This window comes from Phascolarctos cinereus, unplaced genomic scaffold, assembly GCF_003287225.1.
Source record: "Phascolarctos cinereus isolate Bilbo 61053 unplaced genomic scaffold, phaCin_HiC Scaffold_2;HRSCAF=192, whole genome shotgun sequence".
Lineage (NCBI taxonomy): Eukaryota > Metazoa > Chordata > Mammalia > Diprotodontia > Phascolarctidae > Phascolarctos > Phascolarctos cinereus.
In genome coordinates this window covers 120,208,663-120,235,767 of record NW_027555625.1, presented here as the reverse complement: position 1 = coordinate 120,235,767, position 27,105 = coordinate 120,208,663, and the positions used below count along the sequence as shown (strand labels likewise).

The 27,105-nt window shown below is 40.5% G+C and overlaps 1 protein-coding gene and 1 long non-coding RNA gene across 16 annotated transcripts in view; one reads left to right on the top strand and one right to left on the bottom strand.

Moving 5' to 3' along the window:
• Nucleotides 1-393: 393 nt before the first annotated feature.
• AAK1 (AP2 associated kinase 1) overlaps nucleotides 394-27,105 on the bottom strand; it is a 254,149-nt gene continuing 227,437 nt past the window's right edge. For 7 of the 14 annotated variants that reach the window (XM_020985375.2, XM_020985378.2, XM_020985377.2 and 4 more), the window contains 2 exons: nucleotides 23,844-23,948; nucleotides 394-8,447 (listed from right to left, as the gene is read on the bottom strand). In XM_020985375.2, the coding sequence (XP_020841034.1) occupies nucleotides 7,297-8,447; nucleotides 23,844-23,948 (1,256 nt within the window). In that variant the 3' untranslated portion in view covers nucleotides 394-7,296. Of the gene's footprint in view, nucleotides 8,448-22,083; nucleotides 23,099-23,843; nucleotides 23,949-27,105 lie in introns of those variants that run through there. The other 7 variants (XM_020985380.2, XM_020985385.2, XM_020985386.2 and 4 more) reach the window with 2 other exon arrangements.
• On the top strand, nucleotides 8,401-21,314 carry LOC110207649 (uncharacterized). 2 transcript variants are annotated; one of them, XR_013484575.1, is made up of 3 exons: nucleotides 8,401-8,482; nucleotides 9,598-9,649; nucleotides 20,996-21,314. It is a non-coding gene; the product is annotated as an uncharacterized LOC110207649 (long non-coding RNA). The 2 variants fall into 2 exon arrangements; XR_002324260.2 differs by lacking the exon at nucleotides 20,996-21,314 and adding an exon at nucleotides 10,437-10,799.

Here is a 27,105-nt window from a genome sequence, read left to right as displayed (position 1 = left end):
ACCTTTGGGCCTTGGTTTCCTTTATTTGTAAAATGATAGCTGAAGACTATATGATCACACTCAGAAGTATACAGTGGTGGTGGCAGAAGTGATTCACATGTGAGAAACATCTCCAAGTTTCCCCTCCACAGGTTAGTAGATGGAGGTAGGGTGATGCAGAAGAGTTCAACATCCCCCATGTATATCTGCATATGACCTTTCTGAGCCTTTTGGTGTACATACCCCCTGTTGTATCTCTGCATAATATCAGAAAGGAAAACACAGCACCTGTAAAAGAGTCCGTCCCTCACATTGTGGCTGAGAAGGTAGGCAAAGGCTAAAGTGTTGGATACTTTGAAAGTAATGGCTTATGGTTTCTTCGATCCCAGGATGAAGCCTGATTTCAAAAATGACTCAAGCAAGGCATAAAGTATTTATTTTAATCAAGTCCATTTTCAAGAGATTCTCACTCTTAACAATTCTTCATAAAAACTATCAGATACATAGATAGGTCACACTAAGAGTGCAAAGGCATAATGCCAACAAGCCTGCAAATGAGAATTATTGCCCAAACCACTGAGAATGGAAAAGTGGCTTTTCCACCCGCCATCTTCTGGGCTCCTCATTCACAGCCTTTGAGATTGTTTTCTGAGGCTTAAGGACCTCAGTACTTCTTATATCCAGGTCTGGCTCCTCATTCAGTCTACTCAAGACAAAAAAAGTTAGATGGAGGAAACTGAAAACTCAGCAGAGGGAGCCAGCCCACCCCTTCATCTTCACCAATGACCCCTAAAGTCTGTCACCTGGTTTCCATCTCCAGAGTGAATGAATGGCCTGAACCTTTCCCTCCTTTGTTAACAACTTCCTGCAGTCCTCATGGCTGTCTCTCTTCTGGGGGGCTACAGTGCTGCCCCTCTAGCATCACAAGGCTAGGGCCCACTGAGCTTGTCTCTCACCTGCACAGCAGAGTATTGCCGACCAATGGGACCAAGGCTGGTCAATACCATCTTTATCCAGGCCTTTAATTAACCACAGTGATGTCTCACCACTTTCATTTCTAATCCGGGAAAGTGGTCAGAAGCATGAAAATAATTTTCTCACATCAAAAACCTACAGTCAACTTTTGGGTTTCTTTGGGAGCACGTGGAAGTAGGCCATGAGTTAATACCATGGAGAAAGAAACAAACATATGCATGCTCCCATTCATGCTCCTCAAGTGGGAGTCTTTGGTGGTTGCTCAGAGAATATAACTGGCTGGAGTGACTGAAAAAGCTGCATTGCCAAAACACCCTTTTCCCCTGTGTCCAGCTTAACCGATATAAATCAAAACCATGTTTCTGCAGTTCATTTTCAATAGGAATTAAAAAAATAACCCTTGCTACCTAAAGAACGGGCACTGTTCTCTGTACATAGGGTTCCTTTGTAACAGGGCACCATAGCAGCAGAGACTGACTGAACTTCAAGAACAAAAGAATGCCTAACTGTAAACTCAAACCGGCATCATGCATTTATGAACATGGAGGTGGGATGAACTCTGGCTAACGTTCAAGTAGCACTGAATGATGAGGGAGTGCCAGATCAAGCTACCTCTGCTAGCTCAACCTAGTGTCACACGGAGCATTCACACAGACTTATCAATGACAACAAAAGAGTATGGATGGGGGGGCAGTAGTAGGGGAGAGATGGAGGGGGAAATGATGGGGGAACAGCATCAAAATGAGGTGAACAACTTCACCTGTATTGTAAGCAAGGCAGGGGTTCAATAAACCCACAAACTCTTTTCTGTTGATTGGTAATGGGAGTGTATGTGTGTCTTATTTAGCATTTCCCTGCTTAGGGACAATTCTAGTATGGTAAGACTGTCATAGGAGGTGAGGAGGAAGCCCAAGGAGTTGGATAATGAAACCATTTGTAGATATGTGCTTGGCAAGAAGGCCAACAGAACAATCCAGCCACTTGGGCAATTCAGGTCTCCTTGGACAGGTGTGTGGAGGAGCATGAGGCTAGCAAAAAGAGCATTGCATTGTGGGAGCCAAGTAAATTGCTCTGCTGGACTCAAAAAAGAGTCCAAATAAGTAGAAGAACAGTGTGACTGAATTAGGTAGATACTGCACGGCCAGGATTTAAAGGAGGGGGTAGGGGTGGGGTACAGGTGTATGGTAGCATGTGTAGGAGAAGGGGAAATGCCTTTTCTCCATGCTGAGCAAATTTATTTTGTAACCAGAAAAATAATGTGTCCAGAGACCATTTTATATTTTCCCAGTTATAACCCTACCAAATTCCTGAATGTATGCCTAAGACAAAATGAAATAAACATCATCTGAGCCAACAGTTAACAAGCTAGATCCTATTTCATATATATTTTTTAAACATAGTTCCTTCTATGTGATAAAAGATTTAATCAAATAAGATGCTTTCAGTTGTAAGCCTGGCACTCGGGGTGGTTTAAAAAGAAAAACTCTAGGAAATAGATGATTAATAACAGAGTAATGATTAAGAAATTAAAAGGTAGTTATAGACTTAGACAGTTTTCGCCTTGCTGGACAGGGCAGCACACCTGGACTTTTGCTGGTGCTGATTTGGACACTACTGGAGTGAGTTTGGCTGATTGATCTCATGTTGGCTGCTTTTTGCAAAAATTCAGTGACAATTCATAATTTTCCATATTATACCACCATTTAGACCTACAATCCATTGTACATATTTGACAAGTTTTAGCTGGACCACTACTAAGTCAAAAGGAAAGTGTACAGCTTTCTTTAGTTTTCTATAATCAGACTTCCTATTTGATATTTATTCACATACATGGGCACACCCATTTTACTGGGCTTTCCACATTATCCTTCCCCCTATTTGGAAATAAATATCCTACAGTATTTAATATCTATCCTCATATGACTTGGGGGAAATATTTTTTATTTTTATTATTTTTGGGCTAGGCAGTGGGGTTAAGTGACTTGCCCAAGGTCACACAGCCAGTTTATATTTTCCATGCAGATGTGAGTGTCTAGCCATCAAAGTGGGGTTGGGATGAGTGTTAAATACAGCCTGACTTGAGTTAGCCAGTAAAAAAACATCATATACCTTCTTAAGAGACTTGGTTTAGGAGTCTCCACTGCCAGCATCTATACTTGGGCTCCACACAGGAGTGCCAGGATGCATGAACGTGAATATTTAACCTCTTTTTAAGACCTTGACTGAGCCAACACATGGGAAATTTTCAAAATCAGTAATAACAGGAACCTAAAAATAATGGGGCAGTCTAGGGGACATTGTTATCATGCCTCCTTCTAATCTGGCATAAAATATTCAGTCTATATTCCCACCTAATCAGTTTTCTTGAGGATTTAGAGTAAGATTCATGGCTAAAAGGGACCTCAGAAATCGTCTAAAATTCTCATTTTACAGTTGTAGACACAGGTGTAGACAATTTTGCCCAAGGTGATACAGGTAAGTAGCAGAACTGGGCCCTGAATCCAGGTCCTCTGACTTCATATCCAGTAGCCTTTCTACTATATCACACCTGGATCTGCAAGCATAGAGGAGGTTGCTCAAGAAATTAGCTCACTAATTCAGTAGTCCTTGGTGATGGTGACTGAACACGGCTCCTTTAAGAGTAAATCAGCATAGGTTGTGGGCTCAAGGCTTCACATAGGGGTAGAAATATATTCTGGCTCACTGCATGGAAAGAACATACCTGTTCATTAAAAGTCATCACTTAAACTGCACGTCCCTTGCTACGTATCAAGAAAAAACATCCTCCCCCCCAAATAGCCTAAAAATCAAAACAGAAAAAGCATTACTTAGTGAACTAAATTTGGTCTCCTTCACTCTTTACTATGGAAGTAGAAGTCTGTTTTACCTTATTTATTTGATACCAATTTGGAGTGTTCTAAGGATCCCCCTGCTTATTCATAAACTCAACTCACTGATTTAACTGATCCAGAAGGCCTTGGGGGGGGAAATTATTTTCAAATGACACGACCTTCCTTGGAAACTTCATGTAGCCCAGCAAAAAAAAAAATGTACCATTTAGAGCTGAAAGGGACTTCAGAGATTGTCTAATTCAGTCTCCTCATTTTATGGGTAAAAAAACTGGCCCAGAGAAGGAATAAATTGGCCAACGTCATAAGAGAAGCAAACCCACCAATTTCACACAGTACCTCTTTTCCAGATATTCTTTAATTTTAACTGGTAATTGTGGTCTGCTACGCTTAGAAATTTTGTGGTTCTGGCTTTAATTTTATTTCATTTATCTTAAATAATGAAATTTATGAAATGGAATGGATTAAATGAGGAAAGGAATGAGCATTTATTAAGCCCCAAGTATGTGCCAGGCACTGTGCTAACTACTTTTCAGATTATCTGATTTGATCCTCACAACCCTGGGAGCTTGTTTTCCGAATTTTACAGTTGAGTAAAGAGGTTAAGTGACTTGCCTGGGATCACAAAGCTAGTAAGTATCTGAGGCTGCATTTAAACAGAGGTATACCTGAATCCAGGCACAGTGCTGTATCCACTGCCCCACCAGCTGCCTCTAAATTAAGTAGAACCAATTTTGTGAAAAACACAACTAGGCAGAAAACTGGCAGTAAATGTAACAGAAATCCCAGGGAATGGTAGTTTTAAATTTAAGTTGGCATGTTACATGTAGTGATCACTGTACCTTCTACTAAGGATTGAATAAGAGAAAATGATAAGGTAAATTTGCATGCATTTAAATTCTTTTCTATATTAGACAAAAACATACGATCATTGGTTCCACATAGTAATTTATAGGTGTTCAGGCCTGTCACATTATACTGAAGTATATTTATAATAGATGACCAGCCCAGTTGCACCTCTATTTAATGAGTTTTATACCTGGGTAATCTACCTATCATGATTTTCTTCTGTGTTTAAGTCATATCTACTCACATACTTTCATTTAAAATAATTAAGTAAATTGTTAATTTGTCTTTTTCAAAGTCAGGTGCTCTCCAGCTATACTGCTTGGCAGCAACTGGTACCACAGACATTGAGATGTATTGCCATGCTCTTTTAAAAATAAAATAAAAAAGTTGGGCAGATGACCATCTGGCAGGGGACCATTTTGTGGGAGGTTGGACCAATAGATGGACTTTGAAAATTCCTGTTAGTTTAAAGAGTCCTTGATTCTGTGTATGTGTGTGTGTGTGTATGTATGTATACATACACACACACATACATACATATATGTGTCCATGTGGTCCACGAGGGCAGGAGATACACATCCTGGACAGTATCACTGTATATTTGATCTCTCTTCTCATGCCTTTGAGGGCTATTCAACAGCGACCATGAGAAGAAAGGCTCCATGTGCAAAGATTTAGTATACCTGGATTATTCAACAGTTGAGCAGAGTGACCTTGTGCCATGGACTGCTTCATAATCAGAGACGTGCCTGGTTATCATCACTTTTAGCTGGGGGAGGCATCTATCTATCTACTCCCATTCCTAGCACAGTTGTGCTCTTGCTAGTAGCCCTAATTATGTACAGAACATGATTCAATTTACCACTGAACTAGATAGGATACAGTTAAAGTCCCAACTAGAAACAGCTTTGAAGGACAGGTATTGTTACCATAAAACTGACAACAGTGATACTATACCTGCTTAACCATTTACACCGAGGAAAGTAGCCTAAGCTCCAGCCTTGGGTTAATTTCCAAGAATGTTCAAAGTAGGAACCTGGCTTAGTAAGTTTCCTATCTGATGGATAATTTTCCAAATCTCACTAGGTGTCACATAAAAGGTTCACATTAAACCCTGTCCATGAAGTGTGCTTTTACATGTAGCTGAACTTTTCAGCTGAGATCTTCCTCCAGAGACCTAGTTATTATTTTAAGGCACTAATAATGAAGAATACAAGACAAAGTACGGATTCAGAAGACATTAGTCATTTACTGGAGGCTTCTTTCTCTAACTAATGCATCCCAAAAAGAAAGAAAAGAATTGGAAGATTTCTGAGTCCCTTCTTTGACCTGACAAATGTATTTGGTGCTTCTGATGCATCCTTCATTTAATGAGACAGCACAGAAGCTGGGCCAGGATCCTGAAGCTAAACTCTTTCTCAGCTCAGTAATATGGCTGCCCTATTGATCCTATATTCAAGCCTAATGCTTTTGATTTTTCTTGTAAGATTTCTACTTTTTCTTTTAAGATTTCATACTCTGACCAGGACCCTAATAAAATATCCTTTCCTACAGAACCATGGTGGAAAATGCATATATAAATGGAATATTACATGACCAGATGAATGGTTTTTATCAATGGAAAATAATAATATGGAAAGAAATTTATCCCTTCCACCAAGGCTTTATCATCTCTCCCTTCCCCTGGCTTCGATCCTATTGTCAAAAAAAGGTAATTAAATGAGAGCTGGATCTCAAAATGGAATTAGGTCTGCAGGGAAGTGCTAATGAAGGGCTATCTGGGGGGGTGTGAGGAGAGCATTACCTGATGGAAAATGTTTCCTGTATTGCAAGAAGATCACATGCTTCAAATGCTGGGTTGCCTCAGAAAATATAGATCTGAGTATTTAAATCAGTTTGTAAAACATGATATGGAGACTTCATTGATATTGCTACAAATGTGCACCGAGACATCACACAAGCATGCATTTCTGTATCTATACGGATAGGAAGCACATCCCACATCCACACATCTACACTCAGTTACAGTGTGCACGCAGCCCAGCGTGCACACAGTAACTCATTATTGAGTGTTCCATCTGGAGTTTGCTGGTTTTATGAGAATAATCAGTAGCTGCAAGATGAGATTTCCTCTTAGGAGGAAAGAGCTATCTGGTATTGTCTTTCCCCCAGAAACTACCTCTTAAAAAACAAAAACAAAAAAACAAAAACCCTTCTAGAGCATTAAATCAGTCCTGAGGGACTTATTCCAGAATCCTCACTAGACCTGACAATGAACAGGAATTAGGTCTTATATAACCTGGCCTCTTCAAGATTGGGGGTAAGAGGGGTGAAGTGAAAAGCTTCTTAATAATAATGTAGGGCCCATGTGGAAAGCCACCATAAAGGCAAACACTCCAAAGAGCCCAGCAGTCAATAGAAACAAAAGAAAAGTTAAGCATAACTTAAAAATGTTTGAACTCAATACCCCTGTTCTCTCCCCTCCCACCCCATTCCTGCAGTTGGGTTTGGGTACTGGAAGAGAAATACTGCTGTGATAGTGGAGGGTCAGAAAGTCAGTAGGAGCAGCTGAGAGTAGTGTGAAAGGGGATGGCTAGAGGAGCATGTATGTTTGGGTAAGGGGCTTCAGGAATGGAAGATGCTCTTAAGGTTTCTGTTTGCTTGATTTGGAAGGAAAGGGTGCCAAAGCAAAAGGATCAACAGTGGGCAGTTCTGTAGTCCGGGAGGAAAAGGATGTGATGGAAATGGATCCAGAGATCGACTGCTTGTTGCTTTGGGAAACAACCTTGTAGGCAGCGATGGGCTGGGCTTCCAGGCTTGGCTCGTTCTCAGGGCTATAGTGACGGGAATATTTGGACAACGACTGGGGGCGGAATGATTTGCTGGCCACAGAGCTGGAGGCAGCTTCCTTCTGGGATGGGTGACTTTTGTTTCTGTCATTAGGGTGGCCTACAGTATCCAGAGAGGTCCCCTTGGAAGTGATGTTGTCTAAGCTTTCTGCTGACTGGACAGAATTGGGAGGGAGATTAGATTGGTGGAGAAATCCCACCATGGGATACTGAGCTAGGGGAGAGAGTGCTGCAGGGTGCACCCCCCTATCAAGGTTTGAGAGCAGAGGGCTAATAACTGATGGGCCATCCCCCATCTGACTGTGGAGAGCAGCCTGTGTGGGTAAATCCATAGTGGCACCCTGAGTAACCACAAGCTCTTCCATGCCCTTCTTCTTGGTGAAAGGAGCTCTCAGGAATACATCTGCATCCTCAGACACCTGAGGAGCCACGTGGCCCTTAGTGATAAATGGAGCTTTGGTGAAAATATCCATGCCATCATATTGGGGCCTTGCACTCCTGAAAGGGGCTGTGGCAAAAACATCTGGCTCACCAGAAACCTCTCCAGTAAGTTGTGCGAAGGCTTGGAACTGGTTCTCTTTTCCACCAAGGGCTATCTTAGTCTCTTCTTTACAAACTTCTGGTTGAGTGATATTAACTTTTTCTACCGACCCTGCCTGTGGAGCCTTACAGGATTCGTCCTCTTCTTCAGAGTCCATAAGGAGAGGACGAGAGCCGCTGCAATCCAGCATGTCTCCCTCGAGATCGGTCCCTTCTTCTTCACTGCTATGAAAGGAGCTGTTGCTGGAAGGCCTACCTCTTGCCAAATAGTCAGATTCTAAATTATTCTGAGATTTGGCCCCTGGCCCCCTGTTTGAGTCTTGTTCCAGTGGAAGACCTTGGTGAGAAGGCTCTTGAAAGCGTTCAACACTTATTGAAGGACACGAGTTTGGCTCTCTCTGGAGACCTGCAAAGAGCATCAGACAGAAAGTTACTGAATAGGTCAGTGTGGGCAGAATCCCCCAATTCTGAATACTCCTCCCACCCTGCCCCATGGCAGAAACATTGTGAAATTAAACAATAAATGTGGTCAATGGGAAGAGGGAGAAAATAAAATGGAAAACAGGAGAGGGAGAGGAAACCATGTCAGGCAGGCAGGGAAACCGCACACAAACTGGAGCCCAACCCGTCACCATTTCACATCTTGGAACACGACAAGTATGAGGCACGGGAAAAGGAGATGAAGATGTTAGACACACACAGACATCCAGAGGTACTCAACATTCCCTTTCACATGGCCAGGCACAAAGACTCTCTCTATCCGCTTCTGGTTCAAATGAACAAAAACAAGCCCCATCAACATACCCAGGCACACCTTCACAGCTTCAGGCTATGCAAAAGCTCAGTCTCTGGCATGTGGCGGGCTCCATGCTGCCTGTTCCATCACCAGGGGAGAAACCTTCGGAGGGGAAGTAGACCCTGGCTTCTGGATAATTATTTCATTGAGGATGGGAAATAGGTCACAAAATCTGGTTCAATTAGCAAAAAGCTTATGAACCTTCAAAAGTCTTTACAATAGGAGAGCTCTCTTGAGGGATGAAATTGAACTATATGTAAAATACCTGCCTTTAATTAGAGTTGTCTTTGGAATTTTTTTTTTCAGTTTTCTAGACGGGACAACATTTGGTTTAAAAAAGAAACCAAAAAACAGTTTAAAAGCTCTCTCTTTAAACTGGCAAGAAGTGTGTTAAGGACCCAGGTAGTGACCTGGGCATTAACACACACCATAACACACTACTGTCTTTTCATCTGGCTCTAGGCATCTGAAAGGTGTTCCGGCTTAAGCACAATTTATGATGGTTATAAGAATACAAGAGAGCTTACCTTCAAGGCAATATTAGCAGGTTAGAAGTATGTCATTGGACACATGTTAGCAAGAGGGCAGCAAGAAGGCACAGATAACTAAGAGAGAAGAATGTTGATGAAGGATATTTGGGGTGCTAAAAAGGCATTCGTTTGCTCAAATGATCAGAAGAGTGCGATCACTAGAACTTCAGAAAAACTAGGGCTGGAAAAGGCCTTTAGAGATCCTCTAATCCAACCTCCTTGTATTACAGATGAGGACACTGAGGTTCAGAGAGGTAAAGCTGCTGTTCCAATGTCACACAAGTAAGTAAGCAGTGGAGCTGGGATTTGAACTCTGATCCTGTGGCTTCAAATTCAGTGATCTTTCTACTGTACTGTACTGCCTCTTCATAACTCATTGAGATGAGTTGGAACATTACCTTCAACCACCATGCAGATGTACCTTGACCCTCCTCCCCATCTATTCCCACCCCACCCCCTTTTCTCTGAAACAGTGATGCAATTTGTGGGCATTCCCCAGTGTTCTACACCTGAATTAAGTACACAGTACACAGCAGGAGAGGCACCAAAATCAGTTTATTGGGAAACATTCACTTGGATACATTACACTGTAAAGTAAAGACAGTGTAGATAGAAGTGAACATTTTATAAGTTGCTATACAAAAATACTATTTGTTTCTCTGAAGCCTATAACTTTTTTTTTTAGCGATGCTTCTTTAAACAGTACTAATCTCAATATTTTGTCTGCAAGTAACAAAATGGTTTGACATTTTTAAAAATTTTCCTTCCTAACAGTTTGACTGCATTGACTATGCTAGTGACATTTTAAAATGAAGGTGGAAAGCTTTAAACTAGTTCGTAGAGTTGAACACTTTCCAAATAGTAGTGAAAGGATATGAAGATGATGGGAAGGGGTTTTTGATTAACTCGCTTTTAAAGCTTTGTGCAGGGAGACTGGAGATAGGAGAGCCTTGATCAGCACAAGGTCGGGCAAGAAAGAGATACCTTTGAAGGGAGCTCAGCTCAGTTTACTACTCACTCATTTCACCTTAGTAGGAGCTTTCAGACTGAGGCTTACTTTCCTGTTTAGGAATGACTACTTTGGGTCTATCATGGCTGACTTCAAAACATCATTTCTACAAGGATGTTCAGAGGAAAGGGAGCCAAGAAGCTTTCTACACAAGCATTTTCATTCCCAGAGATACAAGAAGTTTGGAAGCCCCTCTTGCCTCCCACCTCCAAGCACCCCCCGCTTCTGTTTGCCAACTCCAAGGCACTGTTCTCTCATTTCCCCCAAACTTCCTTATAGGCTCATCAAAGGAGATGTTTCATTAAGTTGGTTGTACTGCATACTGAAATAACCAGTTGAAGAGTCAAGCCGACTATTTGGCATTAAGTAGTTGAATAAACTAAACAGTAGTTTGAATTCAGGATTAAAAATGAACAAGCAAAACCCCACCAAAATCTCTTGATTTAGATAAACCAGTGTGTGTGTGTGTGTGTGTGTGTGTGTGTGTGTGTGTAAACACACAGATAGCATAAACATCATTGTCCACAGAAGCATTTGTATTTTGCATCCTGGGATTTCCTTTATAGATTGATGGGAAGCTCCAAATAGTGTTCAGATTCAAGCAATTCTCACCTACTTCATATGACTGAAGCATAGACCATGCCTCCAACTCTCTGGTACCTGGTGGGACACCAGGCTTTAACCAACCAAGAATCCATCAACATAGTTACACACCAATGATAGTGGAATCCTAAGAAAATCCTCATTAGTCAAGAAAACTAGAGGCGTAAAAGGAAGGAGCTGAAAAAAAAAAGTCCAATAATATTCATTCTAAGATTATCCTGGGCAATGGAAAAATCTTACTTAAAATTCCTCTCATTCCTACAAAAGGGCAGATGCAACCATAAGGACTCTACAAAATCAAACAGTTCAATTTGATCTTATCCCTGTAAAAGATGGGCAGTGGACCATGCCCTGCCTCCCAAACAGCATTACTTTTCCTTTGGATTCTACGTGGCCAGAAAGACCCACTTTTAAGTGAGTTGACTTCTTTTGGGAGGCTCAAATCCCTTCAACCTTAGTTTTCATAAAGTTTGTGCATGGGAGGGGAGGGGGGAAGAAAGAAACTAGACTGGGACACAACTTCGTGCCTAGACATTTAGCTAGAGAGCCAGTCTGAAACACAGGAAGACCTGGGTTCAAGTCCTACCTCTGACATACACTGGTTGTGACCCTGGGCAAGTTCCTTAGCAACTTCTCTATGCTCTAGGCTACTCTCTAGACTTAAGTTGGAAACAAAGTGTCAATATGCATTGGTACAAGGAGTTTCCTTACCAGGGAATTCCCTATCTCTCAGTCTCTGTCCCTGTTGAAATGCCTTGTGCATATACAGAATCACTGACTTCACATTCTAATGGATTGCTATGTAGCAAAAATAGCCATAGTGGTAGTAGCCATCAAAATAAGACAGGAAAAGGAGTAAGGATTTCTGAATGATAAGCTAAAGATATATACTGAAAGCTGTTAAATGCATTTTACTGGGGGCAAACTGTAACCTCTAAAATCACAGCACTGGTAGGGGCCACAAAAGCCATCTAGTCCAACTCATACTTCAACAGGAATATTCCTGTTCCCTGATATTCCTAGCAAGTGGTCATGCAGCTTTTGTCTGAAGACCTACCATGATGATGGGGAAACCCATTACCTTCTAAAACAGCCCATTCTTTTTTTTTGGATAGCTCTAAATTTTAGAAAGATTCTCTTTTTATTATACCAAGATGAGCCAGCTGAGGCATGGCAAAACAATTCTAATCCCTTTTCCCACACATCATCCCATTGAATCTTCAAGATAACTGTTGTGACTTACCTAAGGCTTCTCTTCACCAAGGCAAAACATACCTAGCATGGTTTTTGGATCCCTCTACCATACTAATCACATTCTTTTGGACATATTCCTGCTTGGCAGTGGTCTCCTTAATGTGCAGCACCTGGAGGCAAACACAGTTCTCCAGATGTGGTCTGACCAGGACACAATACAGGAGAACCACTGCCTCTCTCACTTGGGACACTGCCTCAATTAGTGTGACTTGGCTTTATGTTTGCTTTTTTGGCTGAGATAGTAAGATCACAGTCCCCTAAAATCTCCAGGTTCTTTTTTGTGAGCTGTTTTGCCAGTGTTCCCCAGCTTAGATAGGTAATTTTCCAGCCACAGTTGTTTCTCAGTATGTCCTGTCCCTGTATGTAGATAATGCTAATGACATCTGTTTGGGCATGTGCTTTGGGTTGTTTTTCTAGATGTGATTATGAATATGCCCTAATCCATCCACATTCTCTTGACTAGTTTCCTTAATGACCAACAGCACATAAGTTATGATGTCTAGCTGGGCTTAGGGGCATAATTTTGACCATAGACTAGAACAGAGCTAACTGGTCTACGTGGGGACTGGATACATGGTCCTGGCCATATCAACACTATGCTTCTGCAAAATCTGAAGGTGTTAGGGAGGGAGGGAGGGAGGGAGAAAATTTGGGATTCAAGACTTTTAAAAAAATTAATGTTAAAAATTGCCTTTAAATGTAATTGGGAAAAAATTAAAATATTATTAAAAAAACCTTAAGCTGTGAAATTGATGCCAGAATTTCACTAAAGCTAGTTGTGCAAATCTTGAACTTGGGGAAACACTTCTATTCCTGTGAAGAGCCTATAAAATAGTGAAATAAAACATTTTTTAAAGCAATTTCCTTTTTCTGTGAGATACAGACTTGTATCAGAGTAGACTGACAATTTTTAAACCTTCACTTGGGATGACTACATGTGATTTGGTGGCACTCCCCTAGAAATTACAAACCAAGCACAATTCAACAAAATCCCATCTGCTTCAGACAGCTGAGCAGCATGAGTGGCATTAAGAAAAATACTTGCTGACTTGACCTACCAATTACCCTTCCACCGGCTCATCATTCACTTCTGAACTATGGCTCAAGTGCTCCATTTCATAAAGCCACAGGATTCAGAACAGGGAGGACTCTTTGGAATCATATTATCCACATCCTTCATCTTATAAATAAGGAAACTGAGCCCCAGTGAGGTTAAGTGACATCTCCAAGGTTACACCATAAGTGGTAAAAGTAGGATTCAAACCTCTGTCTTCGAATCCAATGTTCTTTCCCTTCTATCACAATGTCCTTAAGACCCTGAATGATCGATCTTAGGACCAGCTTCTATGTAAGATTTAGTATCTTAATTCAGAGTGCTCCAGGGGAAAAGGTTCAATACTTAAATTTCCTTCATGGCTTGCAGCATGCTTTTTTCAAGAGAAATCTTTACTTTACTTCAAATTGCAAAATAGTAACACATCGGTCTACAGGAGTTTATGTACATTCTGCAGATGTCTTTGTATACTTAGAACCATTGTTTTGAAGATGTTCTTACACAAGTTAGAGGAAAGAATACAGAACAGAGTGCCTCATGACAATGAATCTCAAAAAAATCCACACCATTTGAAATTTGCAAAATCCTCCACAAAAGGTCAGGAAGACAAATGATGTTGATCAGAGACATATATGTTCAGTGGATTCTTGGTTTTGGTTGTAAAATAACTATGCCTCCAGTTGTTCAGTTACATGTGGCTCTAAAAGTACAGAAAATCCCTATGACTGGGGATATAAGACTTGATGGCCTCTAGACCTTACTGATAGATACTACTGGTGCTTCTCAGATCAATGGGGATATTGACAAGGGACTTGTGAAAAAGCCTCTGTCAACATGCCAGTCATCCACAGTAACCTTACTTGTACAAGCCTGTGGAAGTGAAAGATGAAATAAGAGGCAGCTATAATTAAGAATTTTGTTTTCCCAGCTTTCCTTCCATTTACAACAAATTTCTATGGAGAGGGAGGTGTTTCCTTATCTGATTATAAGGCTGAATCCAGATTAGGCATGATATTCTCTTTTTTCTTTCCTACTCACTTTCCACACACTTTTTTTTTTCGGCTATCTTACACCAATGGTGGTGTCTTTTTCTGAAAAGTTCAAGAATTCAGATCCTTCTATGAGGTCATACTATTTACATTTCTAAACATGCTCAGTAGTGATGAGATGAAGATTTTATTCTCTTGAATTTTTACATAAGGATATTTTGTCTACATTTATATAGCTTTATTTCTCTAAAATATTTGTGTAGCAACTTCTAGCCTTCACATTTCACTTAACTTAGTGTCTATCTGCTTGCCTTGTCCTCTTGGGAGAAGGACAGAATGAAGACCGGTATTAAATATAAATATTAAATTAAATATACATGATACAAGGAGTTATGTAATACTTCAATTTGCATTCTCAAAGCAGATAAAAATTCACATTGTCACATTTAAAAAAAGACCACAAAACAAAAATAAAAAGGCTTTTTTCTGCTCTGGCACCTACCACCATTTGGTGATTTTGTTTGCATAGGTTACCAACACCCAACCCTTCTCCCCAATCCCTCATGGTTACTAAAATACAGTAGAAATTTAAAAAAAAAACCACCTTCTGACAGGTGAGGTCACCAACTAGCTATATTCAAAAGGATGTCATCTGACAATCATTTTTCCTTGGGAAACAAAGGCATAGCCACGTGAATGCTAAGGATACAGGAAGAATAAAGGCTTACTTGATATGAGTAAGATCTCTTGGTGCTTGAAGGAGACAAGATCAGTTTTTATAGTATTTGGAGTTTCTTGAAAGAGACTATGCAGGATTTAAATGCAGGTTATGGTCCTTTTTGTTTTGAAGCTTGCTGGGATGCCTCCAGTGAGGTTAGTCAAATACCTTGGAAGATGCTGTCACAGTTTTCTAAGCCCTAGATGGTTTCTGGACTGAGGATGTTAATGAATAAACTGAAGGAAAGCAGTAATCCTGGAAGTTTTCGTTGGGCTGAAGTTGTCTGGTGGAGATAGGTTTTGTTTATTCAAGTTCTCACACCTTTGGGTAAGGATAAAGCTTAGCAGATTCCTTCAGTCAACACCATTGAGGTGAAAGCCATTGCAAAGTAGTCATCAGTCAGGAAATGGAAAAAAGAAGCCACTATGTTACTTTCCAATTCTTTAACCAGATACTTGAAGCTTTCTACAATTTGGCTCCAAGATGCTTTCCATCCTTTTCTCCCATCATTCCCTTCACTTACTATAGAGGGATAGGGACTGCATCTGTGATTCTTTCATTGATAAAGGGAACTCACAAATGAGGAAACTCATTCTGCCAATGCAGGTTGCCACCTTCCCTACAATATAAGAGAACAGATCTTTTAATAGTTGTGGTGTTGCCTAGAAAAAGCACTGAGCGGTTAGGTGATTGATCCAGGGATACAGTCAGGGATGTGTTAAAGACAAAACTTCAGCCTAGTTCTTCGTGGACTGAAGGACAGATCTCAAGCTACTATGCAAAACTGCTTCTCAAACACTATATATTTCAACTAAATGAGACTACTAGCTCTTCTATGAGCTCTACCATTCTTTCTGGCCTCCCTGCATCTTTGTGGACTGTTATTCATGCCCGGGAAAACATTCATTTCAAATCTCTGCCTGCAAAAATTCATCTCTTCCTTTAAAGCCTGACAAAGGCAGCCCTTCTTCCAGGAAGTCTTCCTTGATGCTACTAGCTCTCTTTAAATTTCCCCACAACACCATGGCTAGATCTCTCCTTTGCCCCATTATAAGTGACTGCATAGCATAATTATTTGTGAAGATGTTATATTCTCTCTCCTTATGCCCACTTCCTCCAGGGCATCGACCATGCAATTATTTCATCTTTGTTTCTTTAAAGCTTAGCACTATGCCTTGTACACTATAGTGCGTTCAATTTAAGGTGAATGAGTTCTTTTCTTAAGACTTATTTTGGGGGCAGCTAGGTGGCACAGTAGATAGAGCTCCAACCTTGGAGTCAGGAGGACCTGAGTTCAAATCCAGCCTCAGATACTTGAAACTTACTAGCTGTGTGACCCTGGGCAAGTCACTTAACCCCGATTGCCTCACCAGAAAAAAAAGCAAAAAAACAAAACAAACAAGACTTATTTTGGCCAGATTGATTAGCAGCCACAGGCCTAATTAGGAAGAACTACCTATAATATATATTATAAAAAGAAAAATCAATGGCATTTTGGCCCAGAAGTGTGGCCTGTTATAGGTTATAAAATACAAAGGGGGTGTTCCAATTTTTCCAATGTCAGTCTACCAAATTCCACAAAGAAATTTAATTTTAATAGTCTTCAAAAAAAAATAACAACAAAAAAGAGATACATCTACTTAAACAACTTCCTTTTACAAAATGACTTAGCCAAAGTCACACAGGCAGTAAATGGGTGAGGGTAGATTTGAGCCTAGTTCTCTGTTTTCAAATTTGGTGGTCTTTGCCCTCTACCTTGCTGTTGTTAAAGATGATATGGAAAGAGTAAATCCCACTGGCCTTGAGTCCTCCATTTATTAGGGATGTGACTGGGGGCAAACCACTTTCCCTAACAGGGCCTCAGTTTCTTTATGTGAAAAATTAGACAATTGAACCAGACTGATGAATGAACCAGATGATATCTGATCCCTTTCAGTATCTGTATTAGCAGATGCTTTTGAAAAATAACAATTCATTTTGAAAAGTCCAGTAAATAACATATGGCAGGCTCTCTTAATGTGGGATATTTAAAAAACAAACCACACAACCCAACAAATCTCCATTTTTCCAACAGTGTAACACATGGAGACTACATGTGAGCTTCTTCACCCATGATTAAGGAAACTGATTATTCCCCCTTCATATTGGACAGAAATTTCTCCAGTGAATTGTACAATCATAGTAGCCCAAAGCCCAAGTCATGACTGGGAAGGAGAGGCAATATCCCCCTCCCTCCCCATTCCTGTGTCAACTTTCCCCTTTCATGTTCTCTTATCTCAGGTACCCAAACTTTCCAGCTGGCCTACTGACTCCTTTTTGAAGATGAATTCATCCTAAAGTGTTTCCTGGAGTTTTTATTTCAAAAGAGGACTGACTATAGGGAGAGGGCAATGCTTAACCTAGAGAAATGAATCAACTATAATGGAATTTTTAGATATGAAGGACTTAATGAAAACCCTCTGTAAGACGGGGTGGGCTTTTCCAGCACTCCTAAAATCATCCTGCAGGCCATTACTTTCTCTATATAAGGCTTATCCTCTTTGCAATAAATCCAATACCTAATCAGCTGGTCAGTATTATATGAGAGTTGATGGCCTGATACATTGGAGAATTGCAGATCCCAGTTGGGAATCCTCACTCAGTGGTGTGAGCTCAGCTTTCTGGGCTTCAGTTTGCTCACCTGTCAAACAAGATGGTGGGAGTAAATGATCTTAATGGTCCCAACTAGTTTGGTCATTCTTTGACATGGCTGATCTATTTGGGGGGGAGGGAGGAAAAGGCATGTATGGGGAGGGGGTGTTCCACATGTGTGATTTCATCAGTGTAGGGAATTCCAAGTCTAAAAATTCAGAACCTTTTCCACTGAGAGGAATCTATAACTCTGTAACTTACACACTTAGAGACAATTACACACCTAAGAGAGCTGCCTAGACCACAGCCTTGCCTGTGGTCCCCTAATTAGAGTATGTTTTAGGCAACACTTGAACTCAGATCTTCCTGTCTCTAAGGTCAACCCTTTATCCACTACAACCTCACGCTCCTCACTCTCCCTCTATATACAGGGAAATTGTGAGAAAGTCCTGATGAGAGAGTCACGGATTAGAATCATGGGTACTTACAGTTTTAAAGATTCATTACAATTTGCTCCTACATGTTAGTTAAGAGGCTAAAAACAAACCTGACATGTAATTTCATAGCTGGGACCAAGTTACTCTGGGTAAATACACAAGATCTCTTTTGGGATTGCTTTCAAAGTCTGCAGTAAGTTCAAAAGCCTGGAGCTTGTGGGGACACATCCTTGTCCTTTGAAGAGGGAAGGGACATTTTCGGAGGTGGAGTCATTTGATGGCAATTCCAGTTATCAAGCTAGGGATGTTATTTTCAATTAAGTGCCAGCTCTAAGGAGCAACATGACAGGTGTTCCTGTGTGGTCTGGTTTATCAATTGCCCCTGAGGCCTGTCCTCTCTCCTCACCTGGGGAAGTCAGAGTGAAGATGTTTAGGTAAGAGTAGGCAGAAATCACTGGGACAAGTACTCACGACTTCCAGGGGAACCACTTAGAGAAGAAGATAACAGTTATTTGGATATATAAATTCTGGTATGTTTGTTAGAAAAATCCAACACAGTACTTTAAAGTCATTCCTCAGAAAGCATCCAATTCAGCAAAATCTTCTGTTTTAATATGGTCACTGAATCACCAAATTTCAGAGCTGGAAGAGCCCTCAGAGGGCTTAACAACATTTACAATGTGGCTAGTAAGTACCTTTTTCTAGTAACTTCTGGTTAAAGACCTCCAGTGATAGAGAACTCCCTGCCTCTTGAAGCAATTCCCCCAATAGTATTAATTGTTAGGAATTTATTCCTAACCCAAAGCTAAATTTGTCTTTTTTTAATTTCTAACTGTTGCTCCTACTTTTTTCTTTGGAGTTCATGTGGAATACATTTAATCCCACTTTCCCAATGAGACTTTTTTGGAATAGCTCTAATTATTAGAAAGTGTTTGGGGACATCAGGAGTTCAGTCAACCTCTGTAAATCTCATCTACTCCTCCAAGTTCTGTGCTATGAGGTCAAATAGTAGCTCTTCCCTGTGACAACCTTTCAAATACTTGAAAAGCCAGGACTCCCTTTAAAGTTTCCATCATTCTATAGGCTAAATATCCTTAGTTTCTTTAGTCAGTTCTCATATAGCCCTTCGCCATGCTGGCTGCCCTCCTCTGGACAGTCTTCAGTTTATGAGTTCCCTTATCCTAAAATGTGCTGCTCAGAACTTGACACAATACTCCAGAGAAGGCCTAAGCTGGGCAGGGTACAAGTAGGACTATTACCTCTCCTCTCTCAATGATGCCTAAGGTCAGGTAACTTCCTTGTCAGTCAGTTGGACAAGAAGCATCTATTAAGTGCTTACAATTTGCCAAGTACTGGAAAGTAGGGCTTTGGGGATTTGAATTAGGTGACCAGAGTGATTTGAAGGCCAGGGAAAACAAATAAATTTCTGGTTATAATTATCATCTTTAAAGTATTAGGATAAAAGTAAATTATGTATATGTATATAAAAATCATGTATACATATGTGTATATACATATAGGTGTGACCTCTATGTCTACATCTAGATATATAGCTATATATCTTTCTACAGGGTGTCCCAAAAGGCATAGGGCAGTTTTAAGCTATAAAAGTTTAAAACTGCACTTAGAATTTTGGGACACCCTGTAGAGTACTTGTTCTTTTTTTTTTTTTTTAGGGAGGAGGCTAAACTAACTAAAGAACTGATAGATTCAGGCTGCTGCTGTGCTTATGATGCTATGATGGAATCCCCATGGCCTTTTATTCAAATAAAAGAAGGGTTGGCCCTATCGAATGAAGTTTCAGGGAGCTGGAGTAGTGATAGCCAACCCTGTTAGTACAATCCTGTTCAAACACTCCACAAACACAAATGAGGCAACTGAACACAGGAATTGCTCTGTCAGGCAAGGAAGAACATCAGGATGAAATGCCATCCTTCACAGTTCTTCTGAAGTAAAACAGATACACTACCCCTATCTGAGACTTTTTTCCTCCCCTAACAAATGAGGAAGTAAAACTAGATGATCCCTAACAATAACACATCTTGTAGAATGCCATGGAACATTAAGGGACCTTGGAAATCATCTAGTTTGAACTCCTAACAGATAAAGAAACTGAGTCCCAAAGAGGTTAAGTGATTTGTTTTGGGTTATATATGAGCCTAGGGTCAGTCTCCAGATTCCCAGGCAAATGTTCTTTCCAGATCATGATGCTTTCTGCCTTCCAGCTTTGAAATTCCATATTATTCTATTAACCAATGAATAGAATTACCACTCTGTTTTACTTGTTTCTAGTTAAAAACAAAAACAAGTTTAACATTGAGTCAAACCTGGAAAGGGCCTAATTTATTGGGTCATTCCCATGTATTCTCAACTGACAGATACTTGATTTTCCTCCCATACCCCTGAAGAACATGACTTAAAAACATTTAGTGCAGCCATCTCCTTCCAGCTGTTCCAAGCTCTGAAGCCCTGGAGGTTAAAATCTTTGAGTCTCAAGCTTCTTTTGTGTCCAATTTTATTAGCTATTTTTATTAAAACTTCCTGAGCCAGACCATTATGAAGTCAATACATATTAATCTAATTTAAGAGCCATGTGGAAGGGTGACCATTTAAATCTAATCCTTTCATTTTCTCATAATGATATTCTTCATGGCTTTATCTGAATTGAGTAGTTAGAATATCCTAGGCCATATGAATGGGGCAATCTTATTTTAAACTAAACTATTATATCCATTGGCTGATACATTCTGCTTTATGTTCAGCAGAGAGAATAAAATTCTGATCTGAAGCATTCATTCAAAGCATTGTTGTTTGTAAACGTCTCCCCCTTCCCAACCATAAAAAAGCAAACCAAGTTCCATTTTTATTGTTGATGAAACTTAGCCAATTGACAAAAAGACTTCACTGACACTGTGTTGGTGTTTCATCCCCAGCAGGCAGATTTAATTCTTGAAACTGAAAAAAAACCAAAACCAAAACCAAAACCCAACAACAAAAAAGGATCTCCTACCCTAAAACAGGCTTGTTATTTGGCCAACTGGCTTTAGCCCACAGTGGTGCAATTGAAAGAGAAAAGAAGAATGGGAAGAGACTCGGACCCCAGCTCCATTGTTCCTCTAAGGCTGCTCACATGCTCACGTGGGTGAGTTCAAAGCTTCCCCTCCAAAGTGTAGTGTCTTGCAGGCTTCTAGGGGTATTGACAAATGGGTCCCCACCCCTTTTTCCCTTTCTTCTTAAAGTGCAAATGTGAAGAAGGAGAAATAAAAGTACTAGATCTAGAGCCACGAGTGTGGATGTGGAATTTTATTTACAGATATCTTGTCAGCTACGAGCTGGATCCCTTTGGAGGGTGAGTGATAGAGCCTGAAGTGGAGGTGGGGAGAGAGCAGGTGGAAGGCTCGCCCAGCCCACCTCTCCTCATGAATTGTCTCATCAGTAGCTTTTTCACATGAGGAAAAACAAAGCAAAACAAACCACAATTCAGCGACTAGCACGAGCTCCATATGCAAACAGAGGGCGACCACTAAACTTGTGAGTGTGTTGGTCCAGAGTCCTTTATTTCATGAACAGTGTTTTTAAAGTCAGTGAAGAACTCTGTGCTGTTCCTTGATTTTGGGCTGGTAAGCCAAGGGGAGCAAGCAGAACAGTGGCTGGCAGCCTCCAACTTAAACAGCAAGGAGAAAGGAAGGCATTTTAGCCTCGGCCATACTGTGCCTAGCTCGTCAGCACACTCACTTCTGACGACCTGAACAGAAACACGCACTTACTCTACAAAGACAAAAGAGCTGCAGGAAGCTCATAGCAACACACTTGTCAGCTGAGGAGGATTCCGGAACTTACGAGGCGAGGCTGCCAAGTAATTACAAGGGAAAGGGAGCATGAACCCTGTACAGACACCTGACATTGGATTGGAAACGCCAAGTGGAAACAGAACTGGTCAACAGCTTCATTTATACATAATTTACAGTATTCGATTCAAAATAAAAGTCACAAGAAAAATACATCCATTTCTCCTATGCCTTTTCCCACCCCCACCCCACCCCTTCCACAAAAAACAAACCAAAAAAGTGGCTTCTAATTAAAGATATAATTACCAGCACTTTGTCTATATTTTGGTCTAATTCTGAGATCTGGGTTTGGGATAGTTACAGCAATAGGAATAGCAATACTTGGAATGCAATTTACCCAAAGATCACCAGTGTTTGTAGTCATGTATCTTGTTCTCTTCATATCCAAGAGGTTAAAGGAATGCTGAACAGGTTTGGGGATGAGGGTGGGATGGTGGTGGGGTGGCATGTGAAATCCCTTGGCCAAGTCTAACTTGGTTGGCTAGGGCAAAACCCAATTTCTCTTGCCAAGCATACACTACCAACAAGGCATTCTACCCTCCCTTAAGCCTTAGATCCATCCCCAGTCTATTGCCTCCAGCTGAGAACATTTCAATGGTCCATCTCCACAAGGTGATGCATTAAGAAGAGAAAAGAAACAGATAAACATATTCATCAGGCCTAAGGAAAAGGGGTTTGGGAGTACTGGCTTGGGAGGCCATTCCTAGTGAGCACAAAAGAGAGGACACCAGGTGACAATTAACTAGTTCTGTTACACTTGAGCTTTTGGTCAAGCTAGGTAGGGATTGATTCCAGCAAAAGTGAGGCTTTGTGGCAACTAGTTCACAATTGAAGCTAATGCTATTGAAAGTGGGTTCATGAGAAACCATTGACAAAATGGGAACTTGGAGGAACTTGCCAAGAAGTATTTCTGGAAGGCCATTTCCTTTCCTTAATGTTTCTAGAGGAGAAGGTGAAAGGTGAGGGTAAAGGATTGGCGGGTCCCTTTTTTTGCAAACTAAAAAAAAAATCATTTTGAAGGTTAACTCCTCTGGAATGAAAACGTAGATTACGGTATGAAGGTTACAGAACTGCATCTGCTACTGGGTCAACGCTACAGGTCTATGAGCTGATCCACCAGCAGCAGAGACCTTGCTAGGTTGGGAAGACTGGACTCAGAGCTCCCACTGCTGTTTCTAGAGTGCCCACCTGGAAGTGGAGAGATAGGAATTCAGTACAGAACACAAAGGGTTAAGGTTTAGATGTGCAGAGCAAGCAACCAAGAGAAAGAAAAAAAAACTAGAAGCAGTAAAAAAAAAATCTATGCAAGCTGTTTGTTATTGGTTAGAATTTGCAAGAATCATAATTAACTATTTCCTACCAACCACCATTCTCTCTCTGTCAACCCCCCAAACAGCCACAAGGCAGCCCATGCACTATTCTGTTAAAGGCAGGGCAAATGAAAGCTACCAGCAAAGGTGATTTCCATTTTTGGCAGAGAACAAGAGGCTGTACCCTGATATTCATCCCACCAACCAAGTTAAATGAAATCATTTTTGCTTGAGGAAGGACTTGACCCAATACAACTTTTATGCCCAGGGAGAGACATTAAAATAACTAAATAAATGGTCTTTTGACAACTTGGCACAGCAGAGAGATCAAATTTTTTCTGACGCTATTCAAGGTAGAAAGGACTTCAAATATAAGTCCTGAATATATGAGTATGACATTACACAAGGGGTGACCCTCTTTAAAAAGAACATTTTTTTTTAAATCTTCCTCCAAAAAAATTTGTAAAATGTGATTATGGGGATGCATTCCTTCAACTCCAGTTTCTCTGCCCAACCCATAAAGAACTCATAATTCAAAGAGCCCTTAAATGTTCATTCCTAGCAGGCTGGGGACATTTCTACATAATTTGTTCTCAGCCTCTGCTCTTTGCCTCCTCTCTTACCTTGTGAGTTTTTGGATATCAACACAGGAATGGGGTCAAACTCATCTTCTGCAACCTTTTCGGGGCCCTCAGGAACATCAAAACCTGAGATGAGATTACTATCTTCTGCAGCATGACGTAGGGATGGAAATAAAGAAGCAGAAAGAGCAGAGACAGATGTTAACTCAGAAAACAATGTTAGAAGACACATAGCTCCCATTAGTATGGTTAGGGCTGTTTTTAGAAGAAGGTGAAAGTACTGCCATTTCCTGAGTTGAAATAAGAGGTGAAGTCCATAAGGAGGGAAAAGTGTCAGGCAAAACATATTGAGAAAACAGGCCACTGCTGTGATATATGAAGAAAGCCTCCTTGTACTATTTAAGGATAGAGAAAAGAAAGACATAAAGCACATTTATCTCAGTCTAAAGCTTAAGTCTAGATGTTCTGTCTTATAAGGAAAAAACTGGTTATTATTTCTTTGTTGATCATGGTTAAGAAATTGGAAAGGGAAGACAGGCTGGTTGATAAGTTTTCTCTACCTATTTAATGTAATTATTACTGTAGTACCTTTTTTTTTTAAGTTAAGTTTTAGTGATATCTTTTGTTTATACAGCACAGTAGTTTCTGGATATAGAAACTCTTCTCCTCCAAACCCTTCTTGGGAGCTAAGACAAAAAGTCAATCAAAAACAACCAGTACAGTGACCAGATCTAATGATGTATATACTATTTTGCTCTTGTGGTCACTATCCAAGAGGATGAAGGTAAATTTCATTATCTTATACTCGCATCTACCAAAAAACAAAACCAAACCCATGGAAATAAACTCTGTGCCATCTTTATGGACAAATAGAGGGCTAACTAATGAGACTTAGACCCAGGAAACTAATTATGGCTTAAGATTCAAATACTACCTAGCAACTTGCACAAAATATTTCTGAAATGACTCAACTGGGTAGGCTTTCTCATTCTAGGAGAAATTATCCAAATGCCTCAGACTCCTTGAGTGGATTGAGGGGGAGGGGATGTAGGGAGGAAAAGGAGAGGGGGAGAGTGAATAAATTTACATTCCAGTTCTCATCCAAAAGGGAATATATTCATGTACAGTGGGAAGGCAGGTAGAAGTCATGTAAATTTATTCCTCTCAGTTCTAATTAGAGCTGCCACACCAGCACATCCCAGCTGGGCCCCCATTTTGCAAGGGATGCTGCTCTGTAATTGCTCATTGCTGCTGATGGGCTCATCTGAAACACTGTCAGGCTTAATTGCTTAAACAGACAACTTGTTCAATAAAAGCGAAATCTTTTAAACACTGTCAAAGGCAAAAAACCAAACCTCAGGTCCTGTCACTGTAAGATGATGCCTTTCTCCAAAAGCTTCTTTCATTAACCCTCTTAGGAAGGGGGGGGGGCTTTAGGAGTCTGAGCTCTCTTTAATTCAGAAATCCCACTGCCTTATGGGGACATCTTCATGATCACATGTCCTAAAGCCAAACTGATCAGGAAGTAATTGTTAGAGTCTTAGTGACTCCTTTTCCCTCCATGCTGGGGTTTCATCACAAAGATGATGAAATGGGAGTGTAAGAGAAAAGGAGTGCCAAATCTAGAGATCTGATGATTAAAGATGAATGGAAACAAGGCTTTCCTGTGAGGTCAAGGTCAGCAGAGTTATAGACTCAGATCCAAAGGTACATCTTACATGAAAAGCAACTGTTTGAATGATTATCCCTCCATAAGAATGTAAACTTGAGGGCAAAGAATAGTTTGTGGTCTTAGCTGGCTATCTCCCCCCAAAGCCTAGGAGAGAGCCTTGAAAGTGGCAAGTGGCTAATAAAAACTTGTTGAATTGGAGGGTGGAGTTTCCTTAGTGTAAGGAAGAGGCATGGTAAAAAACAAAACAACGAACATGTGCTGAACCCCCAGCACTTGTAAATAGCCCTGAGTTTTAGAGCAAACAGTCATTAGTGGTGAGAGCTCTACAGGTCTCCCAAAGAAGATATACCCTAAAACCTAGGAATGGGAATCAGGGCCATTTTGACAATTTTGTTGTAAGTATTCAGTCCACTAACATTAATCACAACTTTAAAAGACAGATTCTCCTTCATGTTTTCCATATTGATCTCTCAACTTCATAACAGAGAAGATTTGTTGAATATATTTTAATGCAACAAAGAAACTCAATAAAAGGATAGCTTCCTTATTTTAAAACGCAACCATGACCTAGATCAGGGGTTCTTAACCTGGAATCTATGGGTAGATTTCAGGGAGCTGTAAATTTGGATGGGAAAAAAATGAATCTTAATTTTTTACCATAATTGGCTTGCACTGTAATTAAGAAGGGGTCCATAGGCTTCACCAGAATGTCAATGGGATCTAAGACACAAACAAGGTTAAGAACTCCTAACCCAGATGTTCTCTAAGGTCCATTTCAGCTCTAACATTCTATGTTCTCTGTTCTAAAGGCTCCTTCAGATCTGACAGTCTATGTTTTAGTTCTTTTAGTTCTAATATTCTGTGTTCTGTGTCCTTAAGGGCAACAGCATTGATTCAAATTTAAAGGACTTGGGTTTGAATCTTGGTAAAAACGGATGAGCTGTACTATGTAATTCCAAAGGTTCCTTTCAGCACTATGATTTTAAGGAAACCTTGAAGCTCTGACATTCTAGGTTCTAAGGTATTTTTCAGCTGTAACATTTTATATTCTGTGTTCCCAGTTCATTTCAAGTGCTGGCATTCTTGTAATGTTAAAAATAAAAATGTATAAGTGATGTTACATAAGAAGCTGAAAGGCTTGGAACTCATAGTCAAATCACCTAAGGGTGATGAAGTTCTCTAGCTGTTATCCTGCTTAAGGATGACATTTTGCCCACTGTATCAAGTCATGGAACACTACAGGGCCTCCTTGTGGGGGTTCATGGTCTTTCAAAAGAATTGGCCTAGTAATACACACAGAAAAAACTAAATCAATGAAGAATGAGCATTGTTCACACTATGACGTACAGCTGGATTGAGGGCTCACTGAATTAGCCCATTAGTACATGCAGACTGACACCGAGCTTACCAGAGAAGTGAGTACACACAGGAAAAATTTAAAAAAGGAGGGGCAGCTAGGTGGCGCAGTGGATAGAGCACCAGACCTGAAGTCAGGAGGATCTGAGTTCAAATCTGGCCTCAGACCGAACACTTGACACTTACTAGCTGTATGACCCTGGGCAAGTCACTTAACCCTAATTGCCTTAAAAACAAAAGCCACTTTTAAAAGGCCTTGGTGCAGTCTGCTGGTAA